At 45.0% G+C, this 21,638-nt stretch overlaps 1 protein-coding gene across 4 annotated transcripts; it reads left to right on the top strand.

The window, feature by feature from the left end:
- The first annotated feature begins 8,234 nt into the window (after positions 1 to 8,234).
- On the top strand, positions 8,235 to 21,367 carry LOC122692497 (cationic amino acid transporter 3-like). 4 transcript variants are annotated; one of them, XM_043900107.1, is made up of 13 exons: positions 8,247 to 9,073; positions 14,127 to 14,231; positions 14,457 to 14,859; positions 16,354 to 16,512; positions 18,093 to 18,270; positions 18,681 to 18,793; positions 18,946 to 19,168; positions 19,336 to 19,475; positions 19,579 to 19,681; positions 19,870 to 20,069; positions 20,265 to 20,431; positions 20,703 to 20,811; positions 20,979 to 21,367. In XM_043900107.1, exons 3-13 carry the CDS (start codon positions 14,487 to 14,489, stop codon positions 21,080 to 21,082), a joined length of 1,869 nt encoding a protein of 622 aa, XP_043756042.1. In that variant the 5' UTR covers positions 8,247 to 9,073; positions 14,127 to 14,231; positions 14,457 to 14,486; the 3' UTR covers positions 21,083 to 21,367. The 4 variants fall into 4 exon arrangements, with proteins under 4 accessions (XP_043756046.1, XP_043756043.1, XP_043756044.1 ...); XM_043900108.1 differs by lacking the exon at positions 20,265 to 20,431 and having other exon boundaries at positions 8,243 to 9,073; XM_043900111.1 differs by lacking the exons at positions 20,703 to 20,811; positions 20,979 to 21,367 and having other exon boundaries at positions 8,235 to 9,073; positions 20,236 to 20,318.
- Positions 21,368 to 21,638: the final 271 nt, after the last annotated feature.

The raw sequence follows: 21,638 nt of genomic DNA on the forward strand, positions 1-21,638 counted from the left end.
TGCACAAAATGTGAATGTACTTAACATGGAAATGGGGTAGGACCCTAGGGTCCTTGACCCCCATGTCCTCTGCCTGCCTTCTGTCTGTGGGATAAGCTTAGCCAAAGAATCAGTTTAATTCAAGAAGTGAGAGCATGCAGAAACAAAGGACAACAGTCAAAAGAGAACAAACAATAATAATGTAGTGACGAGGCATAGTCATGGGCCTTTAGTTCCTCCTCAAGGGCTACAGACAGTATGCTGAGAGTGTGTGGAGACGGACATTTCCACCAGCTGCAAGAAAGTAACTAGCTGATGACCGGAATGTAGCCATGATAACAGCTGCCCCAGTTCTGAGAAACTGCCTCAAGGAAACGGGAACAAACTGACCTTGTGACTGAGAGTAACTTTACCTAAAACAATCAAGATGCTGCTGGTCCAACCATCGATGACCAAGTTAAAGATGACTGTCAGAGCTGACTGTGCTGTTTCTCCATGTAGCCCCTTCCCTCTGTCTATAAACCTCTTACCCGCTGCCTGTTGGGCTGGGAGGGGAGTCGACCTTGGGCAGGAGTGTAAACACGCCCCCCCCCCCCCCCCCCCCCACTGCTGGCATCCAAAATAAAGCAAACTTTCCTTCCACCAACCTGGCCTCCTGAATGGCTTTTGAGCAGCCGGCAGCCAGATTTTGCTTTCAGTTACAAAATGACTGAACTAAATACTTAAGGACGGTTAAAATTTCCTGTTACGTGTATGTTACCCCAGCTAAAAACATCTTAGAAAATCTCACAAGGGTAACCACAGAAGTGTTCAGTGCTGACAGGAACTTTGCACAAGCTTCCGGTCCTTCCATCCCCACCCCAGTTACCCAGGGTTAACGGTTGTCTTCTGTGCTCAGGGGCTCCCCTCTTTGGATTTTGGACAACCATCAGCTCCAGCCCTTAACCTCACCTCAGTAGCACCTTAACCTCAGGCTTCCTGACTGCCCCAGTGCTCCAGGCTCTGCTCCAAGGATCCAGTAAGTCTCGGGTCACCCTCTTCTGTGGGAGACTGGGCGCTGAGTTCACATCCTCCCAAAGAGGCCTCTGCAACCGCAGAGTGCAGTGGGGTGGTGAGCCCGGCCTCTGACTGAGGGTGGAGAGCCCCGTTTTCCAGATGAAAGTAGAAGGAGCTGGGAGCTGTTGTGTTTGTGTGAGAAGAGGAGGGACTGGGAGAGTTTGGATCAATGTCCAGAGGCTCTTGGACCGGTTTTAGACTGGTGCTCACTCAACACTCAGAGGACCCTCACATAGAGTTTGTGATACGGGTACCACTGCCTTCAGTCTCCTGTCTCCTGTCTGCCCTCCGTGTCTGCTGATGCCTCCTCTAGGAGCGGAGCGTTCTGCTGAGGACGACTCAGTGGTGTTTCGTGTTGAATTACCTTGGAGTTTTGTACACTCAGCAGCTCTGTGAAGCTGGCTCTCCAGTTTATCCTCAGCATAAAATTTTAAAAACTGATGAAATACAAATAAATTGGCCATCTTCACCATTTTTAAATGAACCTTCAGCAATACTGGGTAAATTTACAGCAACTGTGGAACCAGTTCGCAGAACTCTTTTTGTCTTGTAAACTGAAACCGTGTCCGCATTTAACGATGCCTCCCCATTTTCCCCCTCACCCAGCACCTAGCAAACCAGCATTCTACTTTCTGTCTTTGTAAATTTGACTGTATTAGCTACTTCATATAAGTATTTGTCTTTTGGTGACTGGCTTATATCACTTAGCATGTTGTCCAAGTTTCCTCTATGTTATAGCATGGGTCAGAATTTCCCATATTTTTAAGGCTGAATAATATTCCATTGTAGGTATAGAGCACATTGTATTCATCCATTTTTCTTTTTTTTATTTTATTTTTTTCCCATTTATTTTTATTAGTTGGAGGCTAATTACTTTACAATATTGTAGTGGTTTTTGCCATACATTGACATGAATCAGCCATGGATTCACATGTTTTCCCCTTCCGGATCCCCCCTCCTGCCTCCCTCTCCATCCCATCTCTCTGGGACTTCCCAGTGCACCAGCCATGAGCACTTGTCTCATGCATCCAACCTGAGCTGGTGATCTGTTTCATCCTTGACAGTATACTTGTTTCAATGCTATTCTCTCAGAACATCCCACCCTCACCTTCTCCCACAGAGTCTGTTCTCTACATCTGTGTCTCTTTTTCTGTTTTGCATATAGGGTTATCGTTACCATCTTTATCCATTTTTCGTGGATGGCCATTTGGGTTGCTTTCATCTCTCAGCTAATCTGAGTAATACCACCATGAATACTGGTGTGCAAACGTCTCCTATGACCTCACTTTCAGTTCTTTTGTGTGTACACTCAGAAGTGGTATTGCCCAACCATGATGGTAATTTCAGTTTTGGTTTTTTGGAGGAACCACCATACTTTATCCACAGCAACGGAACCATTTTATGTTCCTAACGACAGGGCTCAAAGGTTCATCAGCAGCGTTTGACCAAGAAGGAAACGCAGGTCCAGAGAAGTATATGACTTGTTCAAGGGCAGAGAGGTGGGGCCAAGATCCTAATCATAGCTTCCTGACTCTGAATGCTTACCCTTAACCATAATGCTCAACTCGGACCTTAGAGAAACATGGACAGAAGCCCCCTGCCCTTAACTCGTGTTCACTGAGTCAGTCTGGGGGAGACATTCTATGTCCCAAAGGATAGAAACTAGAGTCTGTTATTTCTGATTCAGAATGAAGATTAGTCCTTCATTAGTCCTAATGAAGATTAGGCACATGGGAGGTCAGTCTGGTTTTTCTTCTTTTTCGATATTCAATAATGATTAACTAGATTTTTTTTTTCTTTTTCATTGGAGGATAATTGCTTTACAATGTTGTGTTGATTTCTGCTGTATAATAAAGTGAATCAGTCCTAATTATAAATATGCTTTCTTCCTGTTGAGCCTCCCTCCTGCTTCTGATCCCATGTGTCTACATCCCCACAGAGAACCAGGCTGAGCTCCCTGAATTGTGCAGAGGCTTCCCACTAACTCCGCTTTACACATGGAGTGTGTATATGTCAGTGATACTCTGTCAATTAACCCACCCTCTCCTCACCTGCTGTGTCCACAAGTCCAGTCTCTATGACTCCATCTCAATTCTGGCCCTACAGATAGGTTCATCTGTACCATTTTTATAGATTGCATATATATGCACATTAATATACAATATTTGCTTTTCTCTTTCTGACTTACTTCACTCTTTATATCAGGCTCTAGGTTCATCCACCTCACTACAACTGACTCAAATTCTTTCCTTTTTATGGCTGAGTAATGCGTGCTGCAATTCATGGGGTCTCAAAGAGTTGGACACGACTGAGCGACTGAACTGAACTGAACTGAACTGAATACTTCATTGCATATGTGAACCACATCCTCTCTATCCATGCATCTGTCTAAGGACTTCTGGGTTGCTTCCATGTCCTGCCTATTGTAAATAGGGCTGCAACGAACGTCAGGATACATGTGTCTTTTGAATTATAGTTTTCTCAGGGTTTATGTCCAGCAGCGGGATTGCTGGGTCATATGGTAGTTTTATTCCTAGTTTGTTAAAGAATGTCCATCCTGTTCTCCATTGTGGCTTCATTAATTTACAATCCCACCAACAGTGCAGTAGAGTTCCCTTCTCTCCACATCCTCTCTAACAATTATTGTTTGCAGATTTTCCGATGGTGTCCATTCTGACTTCTGTGAGATGATAACTCACTGGACCAAGTGGGGGAAGGGGAGGGTTGAACAAACTGGGGGATTAGGATTGACATGTATACACTACATGTGTAAAAGAGATAGCTAATAGCAACCTGCATAGAGCACAGGAACATCAACTTCTAGCTCTGTGGTGTCCTAGAGGGTTGGGATAGGGGCGGGGTGGGAGGGAGGCCCAGCAGGGAGGGGACAGATGTATACATATAGCTATTCACTGGGCTTCCTTCCCTTGTGGCTCAGTGGTAAAGAATTTGCCTGCCAATGCAGGAGACACAGGTTTGAGCCCTGGATCAGGAAGATCCCCACGATTAGGAAATGGCAACCCATTCCAGTATTCTTGCCTGGCGAATCCCATGGACAGAGGAGCTGGCAGGCTACAGCCCATGGAGTGGCAGAGTCAGACACGACTGAGCGGCTAAACAACAACAAAGCCGATTCACTTATTTGTGTCACAGAAACTAGCACAACATTGTAAAGCAATTATACGCCAATACAAAATGAAAAAAGAGAACACTCATATAAGTAAAATCAGAAATTAAAGAGGAGATATTATAAATAGTACCTCAAATATATAGTCTCATACACATTCCTTATACTATGAAAAAGTATATGCCAACAAATTGGATAAACTGGAAGGAAAAATAAACAATCTGAATAAACCAATAACAAGAAAGGAAGTTGAATCAGTGATAAGAAACCTCTCAACACAGAAAAGATAGTTTCATTGGTGAATTCTACAAAACATTTGATTTAAAAAAATTTTTTTAACAATTTTGGCTGCATTAGGTTTTTGTTGCTGCAGGAGGACTTTCTCTCTAGTTGCAGTGATCCGGGGCTACTCTTCATTTTGGTAAGCATGCTTTTCCTTGCAGTTGCCGCTGTTTTTGTTTAGTCTCTCAGTCTTATCTGGTTCTTTGCAACCCCATGGACTGCAGTACGCCGGATTTCCCTGTCCTTCACTGTATCCCGGAGTTTGCTCAAAGTCATGTCCATTGAATCAGTGATGCGATCCAACCATCTCATCCTCTGTCTCCCCCTTCTCCTCCTGCCCTCATTCTTTCCCAGCATCAGGGTCTTTTCCAATGAGTCGGCTCTTCACTTCAGGTGGCCAAAGAATTGGAGCTTCAGCATCAGCATCAGCATGTAGATTCTCATCCACTTACACCACCAGGGAAGTCCAAAAAACTAAGAATTTTAAAAGACTACATGTATTTCTAGACCCCTTCCTTTTCTAAGATAATGGAGAAAACCTGTGTTGTCACTGTGTACACTGACAGTGTGTACACTTTCAAGGGTCCCCTCATAATGGAAGAATCTTTGATGATACCATGATTGGGAATTTTTTCATTCTCTTCTCATGCCGCATGGTTTTCTTTCAACTCCCCTCTGACTTAGTTTCCGTTCTGTCAGGGCTAGCCTGGCTTAGGAATTTGGACGATTTCCAAATGCAACCAAGGCAGGAAATCTACTGGTCCAAGGCACAGTGATGAATTCATGTCAAAAACAGGATGCAAGGGGGAGGGGGCAGAAGGCAAGAGAGAGAGAGTGAGATGAAGAAGTGTTTCCATCTGAGATAGAAAAGAGGCAGGAAGTGAAGTGAAGTGAAGTGAAGTTGCTCGGTCGTGTCCGACTCTTTGTGACCCTGTGGACTGTAGCCAATCAGGCTCCTCCGTCCATGGGATTTTCCAAGCAAGAGTAATGGAGTGGGTCGTCATTTCCTTCTCCAGGGGAATTTTCTGACCCAGGGATCGAACCCAGGTCTCCCGGATTGTAGGCAGACGCTTTACCATCTGAGCCACTTTACCATCCTGAGTCCAAAAGCGGCAGGAAGAGGAGGCAAAGACAGCAGGATTAATATACTAAAGACTGGCAGTTAGGGGGTGGGAGCAGATTATCAATAGTGAACTACAGGTTACCATGAATGCAACATCAGTTTAAAATATTCATATATAATGTATACGCAAAGCACCCAAACTCAGCCATGGTTATAGAATTGAGCAGTAATTTCAGATACTTCAGGAAGTACATGAAAAAGAAAAGGTGTTAATATTTGAGGGATAGAGGTCAGAAGACTGGGAAATTTAGGGGAGGGGTGATGATCAGGACACTCACCTTGAAATACAGGGTGGCTGTTCAATAAGAAAGGAAAAAGAAGAGGAATGTGAGTGTATCTGTGATATCTCAGTCACCGTGAGATGAATTAAAAACATGGGAAATTATACTGAAAAGATGAGAGGGTGGGGAGAAAGCAGCAGAGGTGGACCTGAGGGACTCTCATGAATCATAACAGGAAGGGAGTGCCTGACAACCAAGGTTGTCTACTGGGCTGGGCTTCCCTGATGGCTTGGTGGTGAGAAGCCAGTGCAGGAGAAGGTGGTAAGCCAATGCAGGCGGTAAGAAGCCAGTTGGTCTCCTGTCAGTGCAGGAGACATGGGCTTGATCCCTGGGTTAGAAAGATCCCCTAAAGCAGAAAATGGCAACCCACTCTAGTATTCTTGGCTGGGAAATCCCATGGACAGAGGAGCCTGGCAGGCAACAGTCCATGAGGTAGCAAAGATTCAGACACAACTGGGTGACTAAAAAACAACAAAAGCAACAAAACTCTGTATGATGTGATACCAAACATGCCATTCTCAAGGCTTAAGTGTCTGTCTTTACATTATATTAAACTCTATATGTTTTCCTCTATTATAATTGTGTGACAAGTCAGACTCTTAAAAAAACGGAAGTTTTTTCAACATATGTATGTGGACTTGATTCCAAATGTCCTTCTGTTGTTAAAGAGGGGAGTGCTCCTTACTTCTAAATCCCCAATGCCTATTTTAGATGTGTGTACTTTTTAAAGTTTATACTCTCACTTGTTTGGCTGCCTCAACTTGAATTATTATTTTTTTAAATTTATTGAAGTATATTTGATTCACAGTGTTGTGTTAATTTCTTCTGTAGAGCAAAGTGACTCGGTAATACATATGTATTGATATCTTCCTCTTCATTTTCTTTTCCATGACTGTTTATCACAAGATATTGATTATAGTTCCCTGTGTTATACAGTAGGACCTTGTTGTTTATCTATTCTATATACAAGAGTTTGCACATGCTAATCCCAAACTCCCAATCCTTCCTTTCTCCTCTCTCTTGGCCATTGTAAGTCTAGTCTCTATATCTGTGAGTCTGTTTCTGTTTCATAGATAGGTTCATCTGGGTCGTATTTTAGACTCCACATATAAGTGATACCATACAGTATTTGTCTTTCTCTTTCTGATTTGCTTCACTAAGTATGATAATCTCTAGGCCCATCCATACTGCTGCAAGTGGCATCGTTTCATTTTTCATGGCCGAGTAGTATTCCATTGTTTGTCTATCTGTCTTTATGTCTGAATATATATATATTTGTTATAGTTGAATTGCTAAGTTCTGTCTGGCTCTTTTGCGACCCCATGGACTGTAGTTAGCCAGGTTCCTCTGTCCATGGAATTTCCCAGGCAAGAATACTGGAGTGGGTTGTCATTTCCTTCTCCAGGAGATCTTCTTGACCAAAGGATTGAACCTGCACTTCCTGCATCAGCAGACAAATTCTTCACCACTAAATATTTACATTTATATATATCATCTATCACATATATATATATGTGATCACATTTATCATATATATATATATATATATATATACGTATATATATCACATCTTGTTTATCCATTGATCTGTTGATGAGGTTTAGGTTGTTTCCATGCCTTTGCTCTTATATATAGTGTTGCTATGAACATAGGGATGCCTGTATCTTTTTGAATTATAGTTTTGTCTGGGTATACAGTCAGAAGTGGGATTACTGGATCCTATATCAACTCAAGTTTTAATTTTTTGAGGACGCTTTATACTGTTTTCCATAATGGCTGCAGCATTTTACATTCCCACCAACAGTGTAAGAGGGTTCCCTTTACTCCACACCCTCTCCAAAACTTATTATTTGTAAACTTTTTGAGCAACATGAGGTGGTACCTCATCGTCGTTTTGATTTGCATTTCTCCAACAATTATGAATGATGACCATTTTTTCCTGTGTGAGTTGGCCGTGTTTTAGATGTCTGGTTTAGTGTCCATTTTAGGGTGTCTTTTGGCAATGTTAGCTGGATGAATTCTGTACACTGCTTCTTTTCCTTGGCCACATATTTTATTAGTGAAAGTGTTCATTGTTCAATTGTGTCCAACTCTTTGTGACTCCATGGATTATAGCCCACCAGGATCCTCTGTCCACGGGCTTCTCCAGGCAAGAACACTGGAGCAGGTTGTTGTTCCCTCCTGCAGGGGATCTTCCCTACCCAGGGATCGAATCCACATTTCTTATGTCTCCTGCATGGCAGGCAGATTCTGTATTGTCTCAGTCACCAGGGAAGCTCACATCATCTTGTTGAAGCATTTAAACTTTACTGCTATTGGGACAGAATATCTTGTCCTCTATCCTCTTAGGTTCTTTGTCTGGAGTCTGCAAAGTAGACACACAAAGGGTAGATGAGCAGGGGAAAGAACTACATTTACAACTAGCCTTCTGTTTACATTTCCTAAGAAAGGAGGCCAGTGGGCTCTAGGCTAGATATTTACAATCAGCCTTCTGTTCCCACTTGGAGACGGAAATGACACAAACAGAGTAAAGAGCTGGACTTTGCCTGCTGTGGAAACAGTAATTTAACAGTCACGGCAGGGACAGAAAGGGGCTAAACTCTGTGTGTGTAAAAGATCAAGAGGCCACATATTTTCTATCTTGAGGGCACCGCACATGCACAGAAATTCTCCTTGGGGGGCAAAAAGATGGGGGCGCCATCCCATAATCGGTGATGTCCAGGCCCCCACAGGCCTGTGTGCTGGAATCCATCTAGGAAAAAAGCTGAGCACACTTGTGGAGAGGGTGCTAGGGCAGGGCAGGTAATTAGCCAAAGGCAAACAAACACAGGAAGAACTACCCTGTACAGATGATGTAACAGTCTCTTTACCGGGCTCCTCCTCCTTTGGGAGGATGCCCACAGCCTTCCTCTTGGGTGTGAGGAAGCTGCCTGGCTTCTGTCTTAACCAAACAAACCTCTGTGTGCTCCCCCATGACCGTGCTGTGTCTTCAGTAATACACGTTTATCATATTTTTAGTTTTTGCCTCCTGGTGAAATGCATTTTTTACTGGAGGCAAAAGCCAGGAAAACCTTGTTTCTGGTTTCTAGCTGCTGGTGGACTAGAGATCAAGATTCCTGATTTTTCACCCAGGCCACCTGGGTCCAATTCCTGGGCAGAGAACTAAGCCACTCCTCATGGTTGTCTCTCTCTGAGATCATTGATGCTGAAGCCCGGGATTTCAAGGTAACTGCAGGTCTCCCCAAACTGCTGGCTGGGGACTTCTGCCTTTCTCTCTCCCTCGAGAACTTGCTTACTCTCCCTCTCTGCTCTGTTCTCTTTCCAAGACCCACAGGGCTGAATCTAGGTCCATTCAGTGAAGGAGCCCTAGTTGTGTTTCTCTCTCTCCTCTCCTCTTTCTCTTGTTCTGCCTGAACTACAACTCCCTCGCTCAAGCAGTGCCTCCTCATCAGCTTCTGAGAAACACGCCGGGAATCAGAGCTGGGCGCCTGCTGCCACTAGCAGCAAATTGCTCCCTGCTATGTTGTTGTTCAGTTGCTCAGTCGTGTCTGAGTTTTGCGACCCCAAGAACTATAGCCAGCCAGGCTCCAAGTTCTCTTGCTCCTCCAGATTCTTCTGTACTTTTAAGATACTGTATTTGTAAAAAGAAAAAAAGGTTAACAATCATTTGCCATCACATGGTTGCCACAAACCTTCAATTTATAAGAAAAGGCAGTATCTTTGAGTCACAATCTTTGAGTGTATGTTTGTGCTTGTACATGTATAGGTATCTGTACAGATTTAAAATATAAGTATAATTAATGCACAAATATGTATTTATATAAAATGCACAAATATGCATTTATACAAAAGCTGTGTATTGAAATATATATTTGAATATTCACTGTTTGTCTGAAATTCAGTATATGTAGGTGTTTTGTATTTTTATTTATTAAATCTCTCACTTCTTGCTGTCTGTGTATACTGTCTGCATTTTATTCACTTCTTAGAAGGGTGTTATAGTCATTTGGGGTTAGATGCCACCCTAAAAGCACAGGTATAGGAGTAAGAAGGTAGTCAGTGAGCACCATGCAGTCAGGGTTGTTGTCATCTTGAGGTGCTGGAAGGAAAATTGTAAGGTTAAGATGATTATATCAAGCCAAAGTGACACTGGGTGAAGGGAGTTACCACACCTCCTAAGAGGCCAGTTGACTCAGAACAGTGTCAAGTATGACAGAATTTAAGAGATTCAGTTGGGTGAGCAACAGAAATAGGCAGAGACCATAGTTACGAGTTCTTCAGGCAGCAGGACACCATCTGGAAGGGAACCTTATCTTTTCATGGACGCCATAAGAAGGGAGTTGTTCATCCTTATTTTCAAAACAGACGTTCTTTATCTCAATGGTTAGGACAGATTATCTGTGAGAGTCAGACAGGCTGTCTTAGTTCACACAAAGTTCAAGCTGAACCACAAATAAGCCAAAATGACTTCCCCATTCCTCAATCAGTTCAGTTCAGTCGCTCAGTCATGTCCGACTCTTTGTGACCCCATGAACCGCAGCACGCCAGACCTCCCTGTCCAGCACCAACTCCCAGAGTCCACCCAAATCCATGTCCATCGAGTCAGTGATGCCATCCAACCATCTCATCCTCTGTCATCCACTTCTCCTCCTGCCCTCAGTCTTTCCCAGCATCAGGGTCTTTTCCAATGAGTCAGCTCTTTGCATCAGGTGGCGAAAGGATTGGAGTTTCAGCTTCGACATCAGTCCTTCCAATGAACACCCAGGACTGATCTCCTTTAGGATGGACTGGTTGCACCTCCTTGCAGTCCAAGGGACTCTCAAAAGTCTTCTCCAACACAATAGTTCAAAAGCATCAATTTTTTGGCGCTCAGCGTTCTTTATAGTCTGACTCTCACATCCATACATGACCATTGGAAAAACCATAGCCTTGACCAGACGGACCTTTGTTGGCAAAGTAATGTCTCTGCTTTTTAATATGCTGTCTAGGTTGGTCATAACTTTCCTTCCAAGGTGTAAGCGTCTTTTAATTTCATGGCTGCAATCACCATCTGCAGTGATTTGGGAGCCCAGACAAATAAAGTCAGCCACTGTTTCCACTGTTTCCCCATCTATTTGCCATGAAGTGATGGGACTGGATGCCATAATCTTAGTTTTCTGAATGTTGAGCTTTAAGCCAACTTTTTCACTCTCCTCTTTCACTTTCTTCAAGAGGCTCTTTAGTTCTTCTTCACTTTCTGCCATAAAAGTGGTGTCATCTGCATATCTGAGGTTAATGATATTTCTCCCGGCAATCTTGATTCCAGCTTGTGCTTCATCCAGCCCAGTGTTTCTCATTATGTACTCTGCATATAAGTTAAGAAAGCAGGGTGATAATATATAGCCTTGACGTACTCCTTTTCCTATTTGGAACCAGTCTGTTGTTCCATGTACAGTTCTAACTGTTGCTTCCTGACCTGCATACAGGTTTCTCAAGAGGCAGGTCAGGTGGTCTGGTATGACCATCTCCTTCAGAATTTTCCACAGTTGATTGTGATCCACACAGTCAAAGGCTTTGGCATAGCCAATAAAACAGAAATAGATGTTTTTGCTTTTTCGATGATCAAGTGGATGTTGGCAATTTGATCTCTGGTTCCTCTGCCTTTTCTAAAACCAGCTTGAGCATCTGGAAGTTCATGGTTCACGTATTGCTGAAGCCTGGCTTGGGGAATTTTCAGCATTACTTTACTAGTGTGTGAGATGAGTGCAATTATGTGGTAGCTTGAGCCTTCTTTGGCATTGCCTTTCTTTGGGGTTGGAATGAAAACTGACGTTTTCCAGTCCCGTGGACACTGCTGAGTTTTCCAGACTTGCCGTCATATTGAGTGTAGCACTTTCACAGCATCGTCTTTCAGGATTTGAAATAGCTCAACTGGAATTCCATCATCTCCACTAGCTTTGTTTGTAGTGATACTTCCTAAGGCCCACTTGACTTCACATTCCAGGATGTCTGGCTCTAAGTGAGTGATCACACTATCGTGATTATCTGGGCCATGAAGATCTTTTTTGTACAGTTCTTCTGTGTATTCTTGCCACCTCTTCTTAATATCTTCTGCTTCTGTTTGGTCCCTACCATTTCTGTCCTTTATTGAGCCCATCTTTTCATGAAATGGTCCCTTGTTATCTCTAATTTTCTTGAAGATATCTCTAGTCTCTCCCATTCTATTGTTTTCTTTTATTTCTTTGCACTGATCGCTGAGGAAGGCTTTCTTATCTCCTTGCTATTCTTTGGAACTCTGCATTCAGATGGGAATATCTTTCCTTTTCTCCTTTGCTTTTCACTTCCCTTTTTTTTCACAGCTTTTCGTAAGGCCTCCTCAGACAGCCGTTTTGCTTTTTAGCATTTCTTTCTCTTGGGGATGGTCTTGATCCCTGTCTCCTGTACAGTGTCACGAACCTCCATCCATAGTTCATCAGGCACTCTATCAGATCTAATCCCTTAAATCTATTTCTCACTTCCACTGTATAATCCTCAATATGTGAACATTTCCTCCATCACAAGCACATAAAAATCTTAAAATCATATGGTCCAGCAATTCTACTTCTGAATATATACCCAGAAGAGTTGGAAAGCAGCACACTCTGAAAGACATATCTGTAAAAAAAAAAAAAAAAAAGACACATCTGTATACCCGTGTTCATAGCAGCATTATTCACAATAGCTAAAGCATGAAAGAAACCCAAGTGTACACTGACCAAGAAATGGATTAACCAATTGTGGTATGTATTCATAATACTATAGCGTATTCAGCTCAGTTCAGTTCAGTCACTCAGTCGTGTCCGACTCTTTGTGATCCCATGAATCACAGCAGGCCAGGCCTCCCTGTCCAGCACCAACTCCCGGAGTTTACTCAAACTCATGACCATCGAGTTGGTGATGCCATCCAGCCATCTCATCCTCTCTCATCCCCTTCTCCTCCTGCCCCCAATCCCTCCCAGCATCAGGGTCTTTTCCAATGAGTCAACTCTTCGCATGAGGTGGCCAAATGATTGGAGTTCCAGCTTCAGCGTCAGTCCTTCCAATGAACACCCAGGACTGATCTCGTTTAGGATGGACTGGTTGGATCTCCTTGCAATCCAAGGGATTCTCAAGAGTCCTCTCCAACACCACAATTCAAAAGCATTAATTTTTCGGCACTCAGCTTTCTTCACAGTCCAACTCTCACATCCATACATGACCACTGGAAAAACCATAGCCTTGACTAGATGGACCTTTGTTGGCAAAGTAATGTCTCTGCTTTTTAATATGCTATCTAGGTTGGTCATAACTTTCCTTCCAAGGAGTAAGCGTCTTTTAATTTCATGGCTGCAATCACCATCTGCAGTGATTTGGGAGCCCAAAAAATTGAAGTCTGACACTGTTTCCACTGTTTCCCCATCTATTTGCCATGAAGTGATGGGACCAGATGCCATGATCTTAGTTTTCTGAATGTTGAGCTTTAAGCCAACTTTTTCACTCTCCTCTTTCACTTTCATCAGAGGCTTTTTAGTTCCTCTTCACTTTCTGCCATAAGGGTGGTGTCATCTGCATATCTGAGGTTATTGATATTTCTCCTGGCTATCTTGATTCCAGCTTGTGCTTCTTCCAGCCCAGCGTTTCTCATGATGTACTCTGCATATAAGTTAAATAAGCAGGGTGACAATATACAGCCTTGACGTACTCCTTTTCCTTATTCAGAATTAAAAAGGAAGGGAATACTAACCCATGCTACAACAAGGGTGAATTCTGTTGACATTATACTAAGTAAAGCCTGACAACAAAAAAGAAGTATAGTATGAACCCACATGAAGGCAGAACCTAGAGTGGTCACAAAGAGTTGGACATGACTGAAGCAACTTAGCACTAACTCTAGAGTGGTCAGGCTCACAGAGGCAGAGGGTATAATGGTGGTTGCCAAGACTGGTGGAGAAGAAAGGAAGACTTTTTTTGTACGGGTACAGTTTCAATTTTACAAGATGAAGAAAGTTCTACAGTTTGGTTGCCCAAAATATAAAATGTTCTTAACTAAACTACACACTTTAAAAGGTTAAAATAGTTAATTTTACATTCTGAGTATTACAACATAATTAAAAAAACAAACAAACAACAACAAAAAAAAAAAACAGAAAACAAAAACCTCTCAGAAGTACCCCCTGAGGTAACCACAGAAGAATCATGGGCTGATAGCAACACTGCAGATTCTCCCTGCCCGCCCCCACCTCCATCCACACCCCAACAAAAGTTATCTTTTTTTTCACAGGGACTCACCCTTCAGTTTTTAGAGATGTCTCAGCTCCAGCCCCACACAGCTTAACCTCAGCCTCCCTGACTGCCCCAGTGCTCCAGGCTCTGCTCCAAGGATCCAGTAAGTCTTGGGTCACCCTCTTCTGTAGGAGACTGGGCACTGAATTCACATACTCCCAAAGAGACCTCTGCAACCCCAGAGGGCAGAGGGGTCAGCCCGGCTCCAGCCTAAGGGAGGAGAGACCCATTTTCCAGATGAAATTCAAAGGAGCTGGGAGCTGTTGTGCCTGTGTCAGAAGAAGTGGGAGGTTCATCATCTTGATGGCTTTGCATCTTGTTTCCTCAGCAGATCGTAGCCTCCTGACCTCCGTCTAGGATGCTACTTCAGTATGCTAGCCAATTTGGTCAGAAGCTGGTGCGCAGGCGGCCACTGGGGCCCAGAGAGGAGACTGAGCATCGCACGGTTGGTTGTCTGAACACACTAGACCTGGTGGTCATAGGTGTGCGCAGGATGCTGGGAGCTGGCGTGCACATCCTGGTTGGTGCAGTGGCCAAGTACATCGCTGGACCAGCGATCATCCTCTCCTTCTTGGTGGCCGCCCTGTCTTCTCTGTTGTCTGGGCTCTGCTATGTAGAGTTTGGGGCCCGGGTACCACGCTCTGGTTCTATGTATCTCTACAGCTACAGCATCATGGGCCAGGTGTATGGTTTCATCATTGGCTGGAATCGCATACTGTCCTTAACTGTTGGTGAGATACTGGGGTACAGGAAGGGGTGGGGCTTCAGATCAAGAAGTGAGGAGAGATGAATGGGATCTTTGCTCATTCACAAGCAGATGTTATCCACCTTGCGGGGCGGTGCTGTCCTCAGTCACTGCAGTCGTGTCCGACTCTTTGCGACCCCATGGACTATAGCTCTCTAGGCTCCGCTATCCTTGGGATTTTGTCAGGCAAGAATACTGGAGTGGGTTGCCATGTCCTGGTTGCCATGCCCTCCTCCTGGATCTTCCCAACCCAGGGATAGAGCCCCACCTTATTGGGGGGAGATGGGTATTAGCGACAGAAAACTCTACAACTTAATTCTACTCAGTTCAATGCCGTTGTTGATGTTCAGTTGCTAAATTGTGTCTGACTCTTTGTCACCCCAGGAACCGCAGCATGCCAGGTTTCCCTTCAATCCTACTTTCCTTAAAAGATGAGACTAAGAACATTGAGGGCTTCCCAGGTGGCTCAGTGGCAAAAAAATCTGACTGCCAGTGCAGGAGACGCGGGTTTGATCCCTGGTTGGGGAAGATCCCCTGGAGGAGGAAGTGGCAACCCACTCCAATATTCTTGCCTGCATAATTCCATGGACAGAGGAGCCTGGTGTGCTGCAGCCCATGGTGTCACAAAGAGTTGGACACGACTTAAGGGCTAAACAACAGCGACAACAAATAACCCTGAAGGAAAGGGAACTGTAGGGAGTGGGTGTGTGTGTGTTAGTTGCTCAGTCATGTCCGACTCTTTCCGATCCCATGGACTGTAGCCCTCTCGGCTCCTCTATCCATGGAATTCTCCAGGCAGGAATACTGGAGTGAGTTGCCATCTCCTTTTCCCAAGGATCTTCCCAAGCAAGGGATCGAACGCGTGTCTCCTGCATGGCAGGCAGTTTCTTTACCATCTGAAGCACCCACTACACAGAGAGTGGGTGAAAGTGAAGTCGCTCAGTCATGTCCGATTCGTAGCGACCCCATGGACTGCAGCCTACCAGGCTTCTCCGTCCATGGGATTTTCCAGGCAAGAGTGCTGGAGCGGGTTGCCATTTCCTTCTGCAGGGGGTCTTCCCGACCCAGGGATCGAACCCGGATCTCCCGCATTGTAGGTAGACGCTTTACTGTCTGAGCCACCAGGGAAGGCAAATTCATCAGCCTCACCTCCTCATCGTAGTGAAGACTATGGTTAGCTGCTAACTTCCTGGGATTTTTCCCGACACTCTGATTTAAAATGTCAATTCTGATCCTACCATCCTGGTCCCACTTCCCTGTGTTTTTTGCTCATGTTCTATAACTTTGATCTCCTAGCATATTAAAGAGTTGACCTATGTTGTGAATCATCTGGGTCTGCCCTCCCCACCTGATGAGAAGAAACTCTTTGAATCCCTAGATATTAGGGGTTTTGTTGTTGTTGTTGTTGTTCACTCCTCTCCCTAATCATAGCGGCTCAATTTCTGTTTGCTCATAAACGTCCCTTCTTCTGCTGCTGTAGGCACTGCCTGTATAGCCCGGGCCTGGAGCTACACCTTCGACAGCCTGATTGGGAACCACATCTCTCAGGCATTAGAGGAAACTTTCTCTCCATATATGCCCTACTACCTGGCCAAGTACCCAGACTTTTTCGCTCTGGGCCTGGTGCTGCTGCTCACGGGTGAGTCAGGGGTCAGAGTTAGGATGGGAAGAGTGAGATGTGGAAGGGGAGGTGGGTTGGGAAAGCCTCAGGGTTCCTGAATGGTGGGGGAATTATGACTGGGAAGGAGGGTTTGGAATAAGAAAGAGAGGAAGGCAAGACAAAGACCATTTTTTTCCTACCCTTGGACTATTGAAAATTTGAGCTGGATCATTCTTTGGGGTAGAGGTAATAGGTGGCTCAGATAGTAAAAAAAAGTCTGCCTGCGATGTGGGAGACCAGGGTTCCATCCCTGGGTCCGGAAGATCCCCTGGAGAAGGGAATGGTTACCCACTCCAGTATTCTTGCCTGGAGAATGCCACGGACAGAGGAGCCTGGTGGGCTACAGTCCATGGGGTCACAAAGAGTCAGACACGACTGAGTGACTAACAGTTTTGTTCTTTGGGGTTGGGGGGCTGTCCTGTGCATTTCAGTTTGTTTGTTTGTTTTAATCATTTTGGGGGAATTCCCTGGTGGTCCAGTGGGTAGACTCTGTGCTTTCACTAATAAAGGTGCAGGTTCAATCCCTGGATGGGGAACTAAGATCCTGCCTGGCAAGCGGCTCACCCCCTCCCCCCTAAAAAAAGATCATTGTTGAATATTGAGTAGCAACGCTGAACTTTATGTACTACACACCAGTGATGCCCAGCCCTCCAAACTGTATCAATCACAATGTTTCCAGACAATGCCGGAAGTTCCCTGTGGGATAAAGTTACCCCAACTGAAAATCAAAGTTGGTTTTTTCTTCCTGGCTGCACTGGGTCTCCTTGTGCGGCCTTCGGGCTCTTCATTGCTCTGCTTGGGCTCAGCAGTTGCGGCATGGAACGTGGGATCTTAGTCCCCTGACCAGGGATCAAACTCATACCCTCTGCAATGCAAGGCAGTTTCTCAACCTCTGCACCACCAGGGAAGTATCAAAGATTTTATAAAATTATTTTTTTATTATTTTTTACTTTATTATTTTATTGGAATATAGCTATTTTACAATGTTGTGTTAGTTTCTGCTGGACATCGTTGTGAATCAGTCATATGTACACATATATCTCCTTCCTTTTGAGCCTCTCTCCCACTTCACAAAGATTGTTTTTAACTGAGAGGAAACTTTTCCAGTTTATTGAGATATAATTGACATACAACATTGTATAAGTTTAAGATGATTTGATAGACATGTATATTGTGAAATGATGGCCACAATAAGAAATTAACCACCTGAAAGTGTACAATTTGGTGGCATTTAATACATTCTCAATGTTGTGTAACCATCACCTCCTTCCAGTTCCAAACATGTTCTTCACAACAAAAGGAAGCTCCATACCCACTGAGCAGTCACTGTTTGTCTGTCCGCCACCCGTAACCACCAGTCTTAGGCAAAAATGTGTTTGCTTTCTGTCTCTATGGATTTAGTTATTTATCTGGCCTCACCATGAGGCATGCAGAACTTCCCCAACCAGGGATCAAACCTGTGCCCCTGCCATGGAAACTTGGAGTATTAACGCCTGGACCACCAGGGGAGTCCTGGATTTAGTTATTTGGGAAGTTTTATTTTCCATTTTTCCCCACAGGACTACTGGTTCTGGGAGTTCATGTGTTGCCCCAGGTTAACAAAGTGTTCATGGGCATCAACATTTTGGTTCTCGGCTTCATCATCATCTCCGGCATCATCAAGGGAGACCTGCACAACTGGAAGCTCACAGAACAGGACTACACATTGAACACATCTGAATCCAAGGACATTTATAGGTTAGGAGGATGTCCTTGACCTTAGTAACGTATGGTGTGAGAAAGGGTACCCATCTGGGAATCTGGGGTTTGAAGAGATCTCGGTCTTCCCTGGTGGCTCAGATGGTAAAGAATCCACCTGCAATGCAGGAGACCAGGGTTCAGTCCCTGAGTCTTCCTGATCCTCCTGAGAATAGAATGGCTAACCACTCCAGTATTCTTGCCTGCAACATTCCACAGAGAGAGGAGCCTGGTGGGCTACAGTCTATGAGTTTAAAGTCAGACACAACTGAGAAACTAACCTAAAAGGTCCAGATGGAGGTGGTCCTGAGCCCAGGACTTGTCATAGTAAGGGAGGAGTCATATTAAGCCAGTACACATGGCTGAACACACCTCACCCATGGCCTTTCTTGCTTCTTCTCTCACCATAGCTTGGGCCCTCTGGGTTCTGGAGGGTTTGTGCCTTTTGGCCTTGATGGGATTCTCCGAGGAGCAGCTTTATGTTTCTACATGTTTATTGGTTTTGATTCCATTGTCACTACAGGTAACATGGTCACTATGTGTCCCATCCAGGGTGTGGGCATGGATTGGGCTGACATGAGCATAGGGGTTTCTTTTGGAGGTTCAATAGGAAAGCGAATTTTGTACTTTTACTATGGTGTGTTTCCTGACCCAGTATTTCCTCCAATCCTGCAGGGGAAAAAGCCCAAAATCCTCAGCGGTCCATCCCCATCAGCATCGTGGTCTCTGTCTTGATCTGCTTCTTGGCGTATTTTGGTGTCTCGGCGGCACTCACCCTCATGGTGCCCTACTACCAGATTCACCCTGACAGCCCCTTTCTACAGGCTTTTCTCTATGTTGGGTGGGGCCCTGCCAGATATGTCGTGGGTGTTGGCATCCTCTGTGCTCTTTCATCCAGGTGAGTGTCATGGCTTTCTCCTCACTGACTGTCAGATGCTCGGGTATCCCAGCCCTGGGGATTGAGAGACAGGAGGAAGGACACCTTACCCCATGTAGACAAGGGAGCGGATGCCCTGGTCTCTCCTGCTTCTGCACGTTCTCACTCCTCTCTGTTTTCTTTTCCAGCCTCCTGAACACCATGTTCGCCATGTCTTGGTTGATCTACACAATGGCAGAGGATGGGCTTCTTTTCCGATTTCTTGCCCGGATCAACACCCGTACACGCATCCACATCACGGTCATCATGATTTCTGGAAAACTTGCAGGTAGATAAACAAAACCCACTCCCTTTGGATTATCTTCCTTGGCTTGCATATTTCCAGCTGTTTCTCACTCCATCCCCCCACCTTGTTTGTGCCCTCCATCTAGGGGTCTTGGCGTTACTCTTCCATTTCACTGATCTGATGGATCTCATGTCACTTCGGTCCCTGCTTGCTAACTTGGTGGTCGATTTTTCTGTCCTTGTGCTCAGGTGAGACTCTACTCCACCCTGACTGGGGGTCTTTGACTTGTGGTGATTGATGGGGGCTAATCCTCTCTGCCTTCATGCTGCCTTCCAAATGTCCTGCTCTGCTTTTGTGGGAAACAAGATGGATTCAGCTGTGTGATGCTGGGTGAGTAGGGACTGCTGGTCATGTTGTCATCATACCTCTAATTCAGGTATCACTCAGACCAGAATTTAAGCAAGAACCAAAGAACAGAGGAAGAAACTGAGATGGAGCTTGTAGTCAAAGAAAGTTCTTTGGACTCTGTACTTGAAGGTAGAACCTCAAGGATTCTAAAGAGTCTGTGGTTCCCTCCCAGCACCATCCCCACCCGGAAATCTGGCCAGATTGTCTATGGATGTGCCTTCCTGCTTGGTGAGCAGTGGGACTTCTCTTTGGTGATATTCTGAAATTGCCAGGATGGGTAGGCATGTATATTCATCTGTTGAGGGGTCTAGGAGATACGATGTCTGTTCCTGACGTGGGCAGCCTGGGGAGGGGTGTGACCCGAGGTCCTGATGTGTTTGTCTTCTGGGTCCAGCCTGTTCTCCTCCACCTTGACCCCTGCAGTTCTCCTGCTGACCATCCTGAGCCTGATCCTGGCCCAGTGGCCCAGCCAGGTGTTCTCTGGAGACCCCGTGCTCACAACAGTGGCTGTGCTGCTGCTGCTGCTCATCACTGGGGTCACAGTCATCATCTGGAGGCAGCCCCAGGACCCCACTGCTCTTCACTTCAGAGTAGGTGACCTCACGTGTCCAAAGTGTCCACCTTGAGTGAAGGAGGTCTGCATGATTTAGGTCTAAGCATCCTTTTCTGGACCAGGGAAGAAGGGGAGTTGCTGAACCTGTGGATCCTTCCCTGATCCACACTCAGTGCTTTACATACTCTACCTAAGTAGGCACTGAACGCACAGCCTGAATTGCACTGAACTTGTCCCACCCTCATGGGAGAGGGTCTCCCTTTTAGATGCCTAGGATGTGTCCAGGGATGAACTGACTTTACCCACAGGTCCCTGCTCTGCCTGTCCTCCCACTGGTGAGCATGTTTGTGAACATTTACCTGATGGTGCACATGACCACTTGGACCTGGGTCCTATTTGGCATCTGGATGGGGATTGGTAAGTGACTTTCTGGAGTAAGGAGGCCTCTTGTGTGACTGAACCCAGTCCTCTTCCTACTGCCTCTCCCCTAAACTATGTCAGATGCCATAATAGGAGGTCCCTTGGGTATTTATAAGTGAGGAGAGTACCTGCTTTTACCTCTCATCGTCTCATTTCCCTACTAGGATTTGCCATATACTTTGGATATGGGATCCGACACAAGTTGGAGGAGAACAGTGAGCAACACAGCAGCCTCCACCTCCCAAATGCTGGACAAAAACATCCCTAGTGATGAATCATCTTAACCACAGGGGAGAGGTGCTGTGTGGAACCCCTTTATGCCCTGGAGGATCTGCTGATTCGAGGGGCACTGTGAGCCTCTATGGACTGTGAAGTCAGAATGCATTTACAGCTGTGTATTTATTGCTAGTGGACAAAATGACTGTAATGCTGAAAATGTTGAAGGAAGGCTTTAAAAGCATAATAAACATCCAGAAAAGAGGATTTTCATGAAAAATGTATAGAAATGTAACCAGAAACCAGAGGAAGAAATAAAATATTAACTTTCATATAAGCAGTGTCTTCTTGTGCCTGTTTCCAGTGAAAACACACAAATTGTCACATGGAAAGGAAACACGGGTAACCATATATTGTGACAAGAGCTGTACTTCCAGGGGTTTCCCTGGCTGTCCAGTGGTTAAGACTTGCCTTCTAATGCAGGGGGTGCCGGTTCAACCCCTGCTCATGGGGCTAAGATCCCACATGCCTCACAACCAAAAAACTAAAACATAAAGCAGAAACAATAAAGGCTTTAAAATGGTCCACACTTTTAAAAAAAAATCTCT

Source organism: Cervus elaphus, chromosome 4 (assembly GCF_910594005.1).
Source record: "Cervus elaphus chromosome 4, mCerEla1.1, whole genome shotgun sequence".
Classification (NCBI taxonomy): domain Eukaryota; kingdom Metazoa; phylum Chordata; class Mammalia; order Artiodactyla; family Cervidae; genus Cervus; species Cervus elaphus.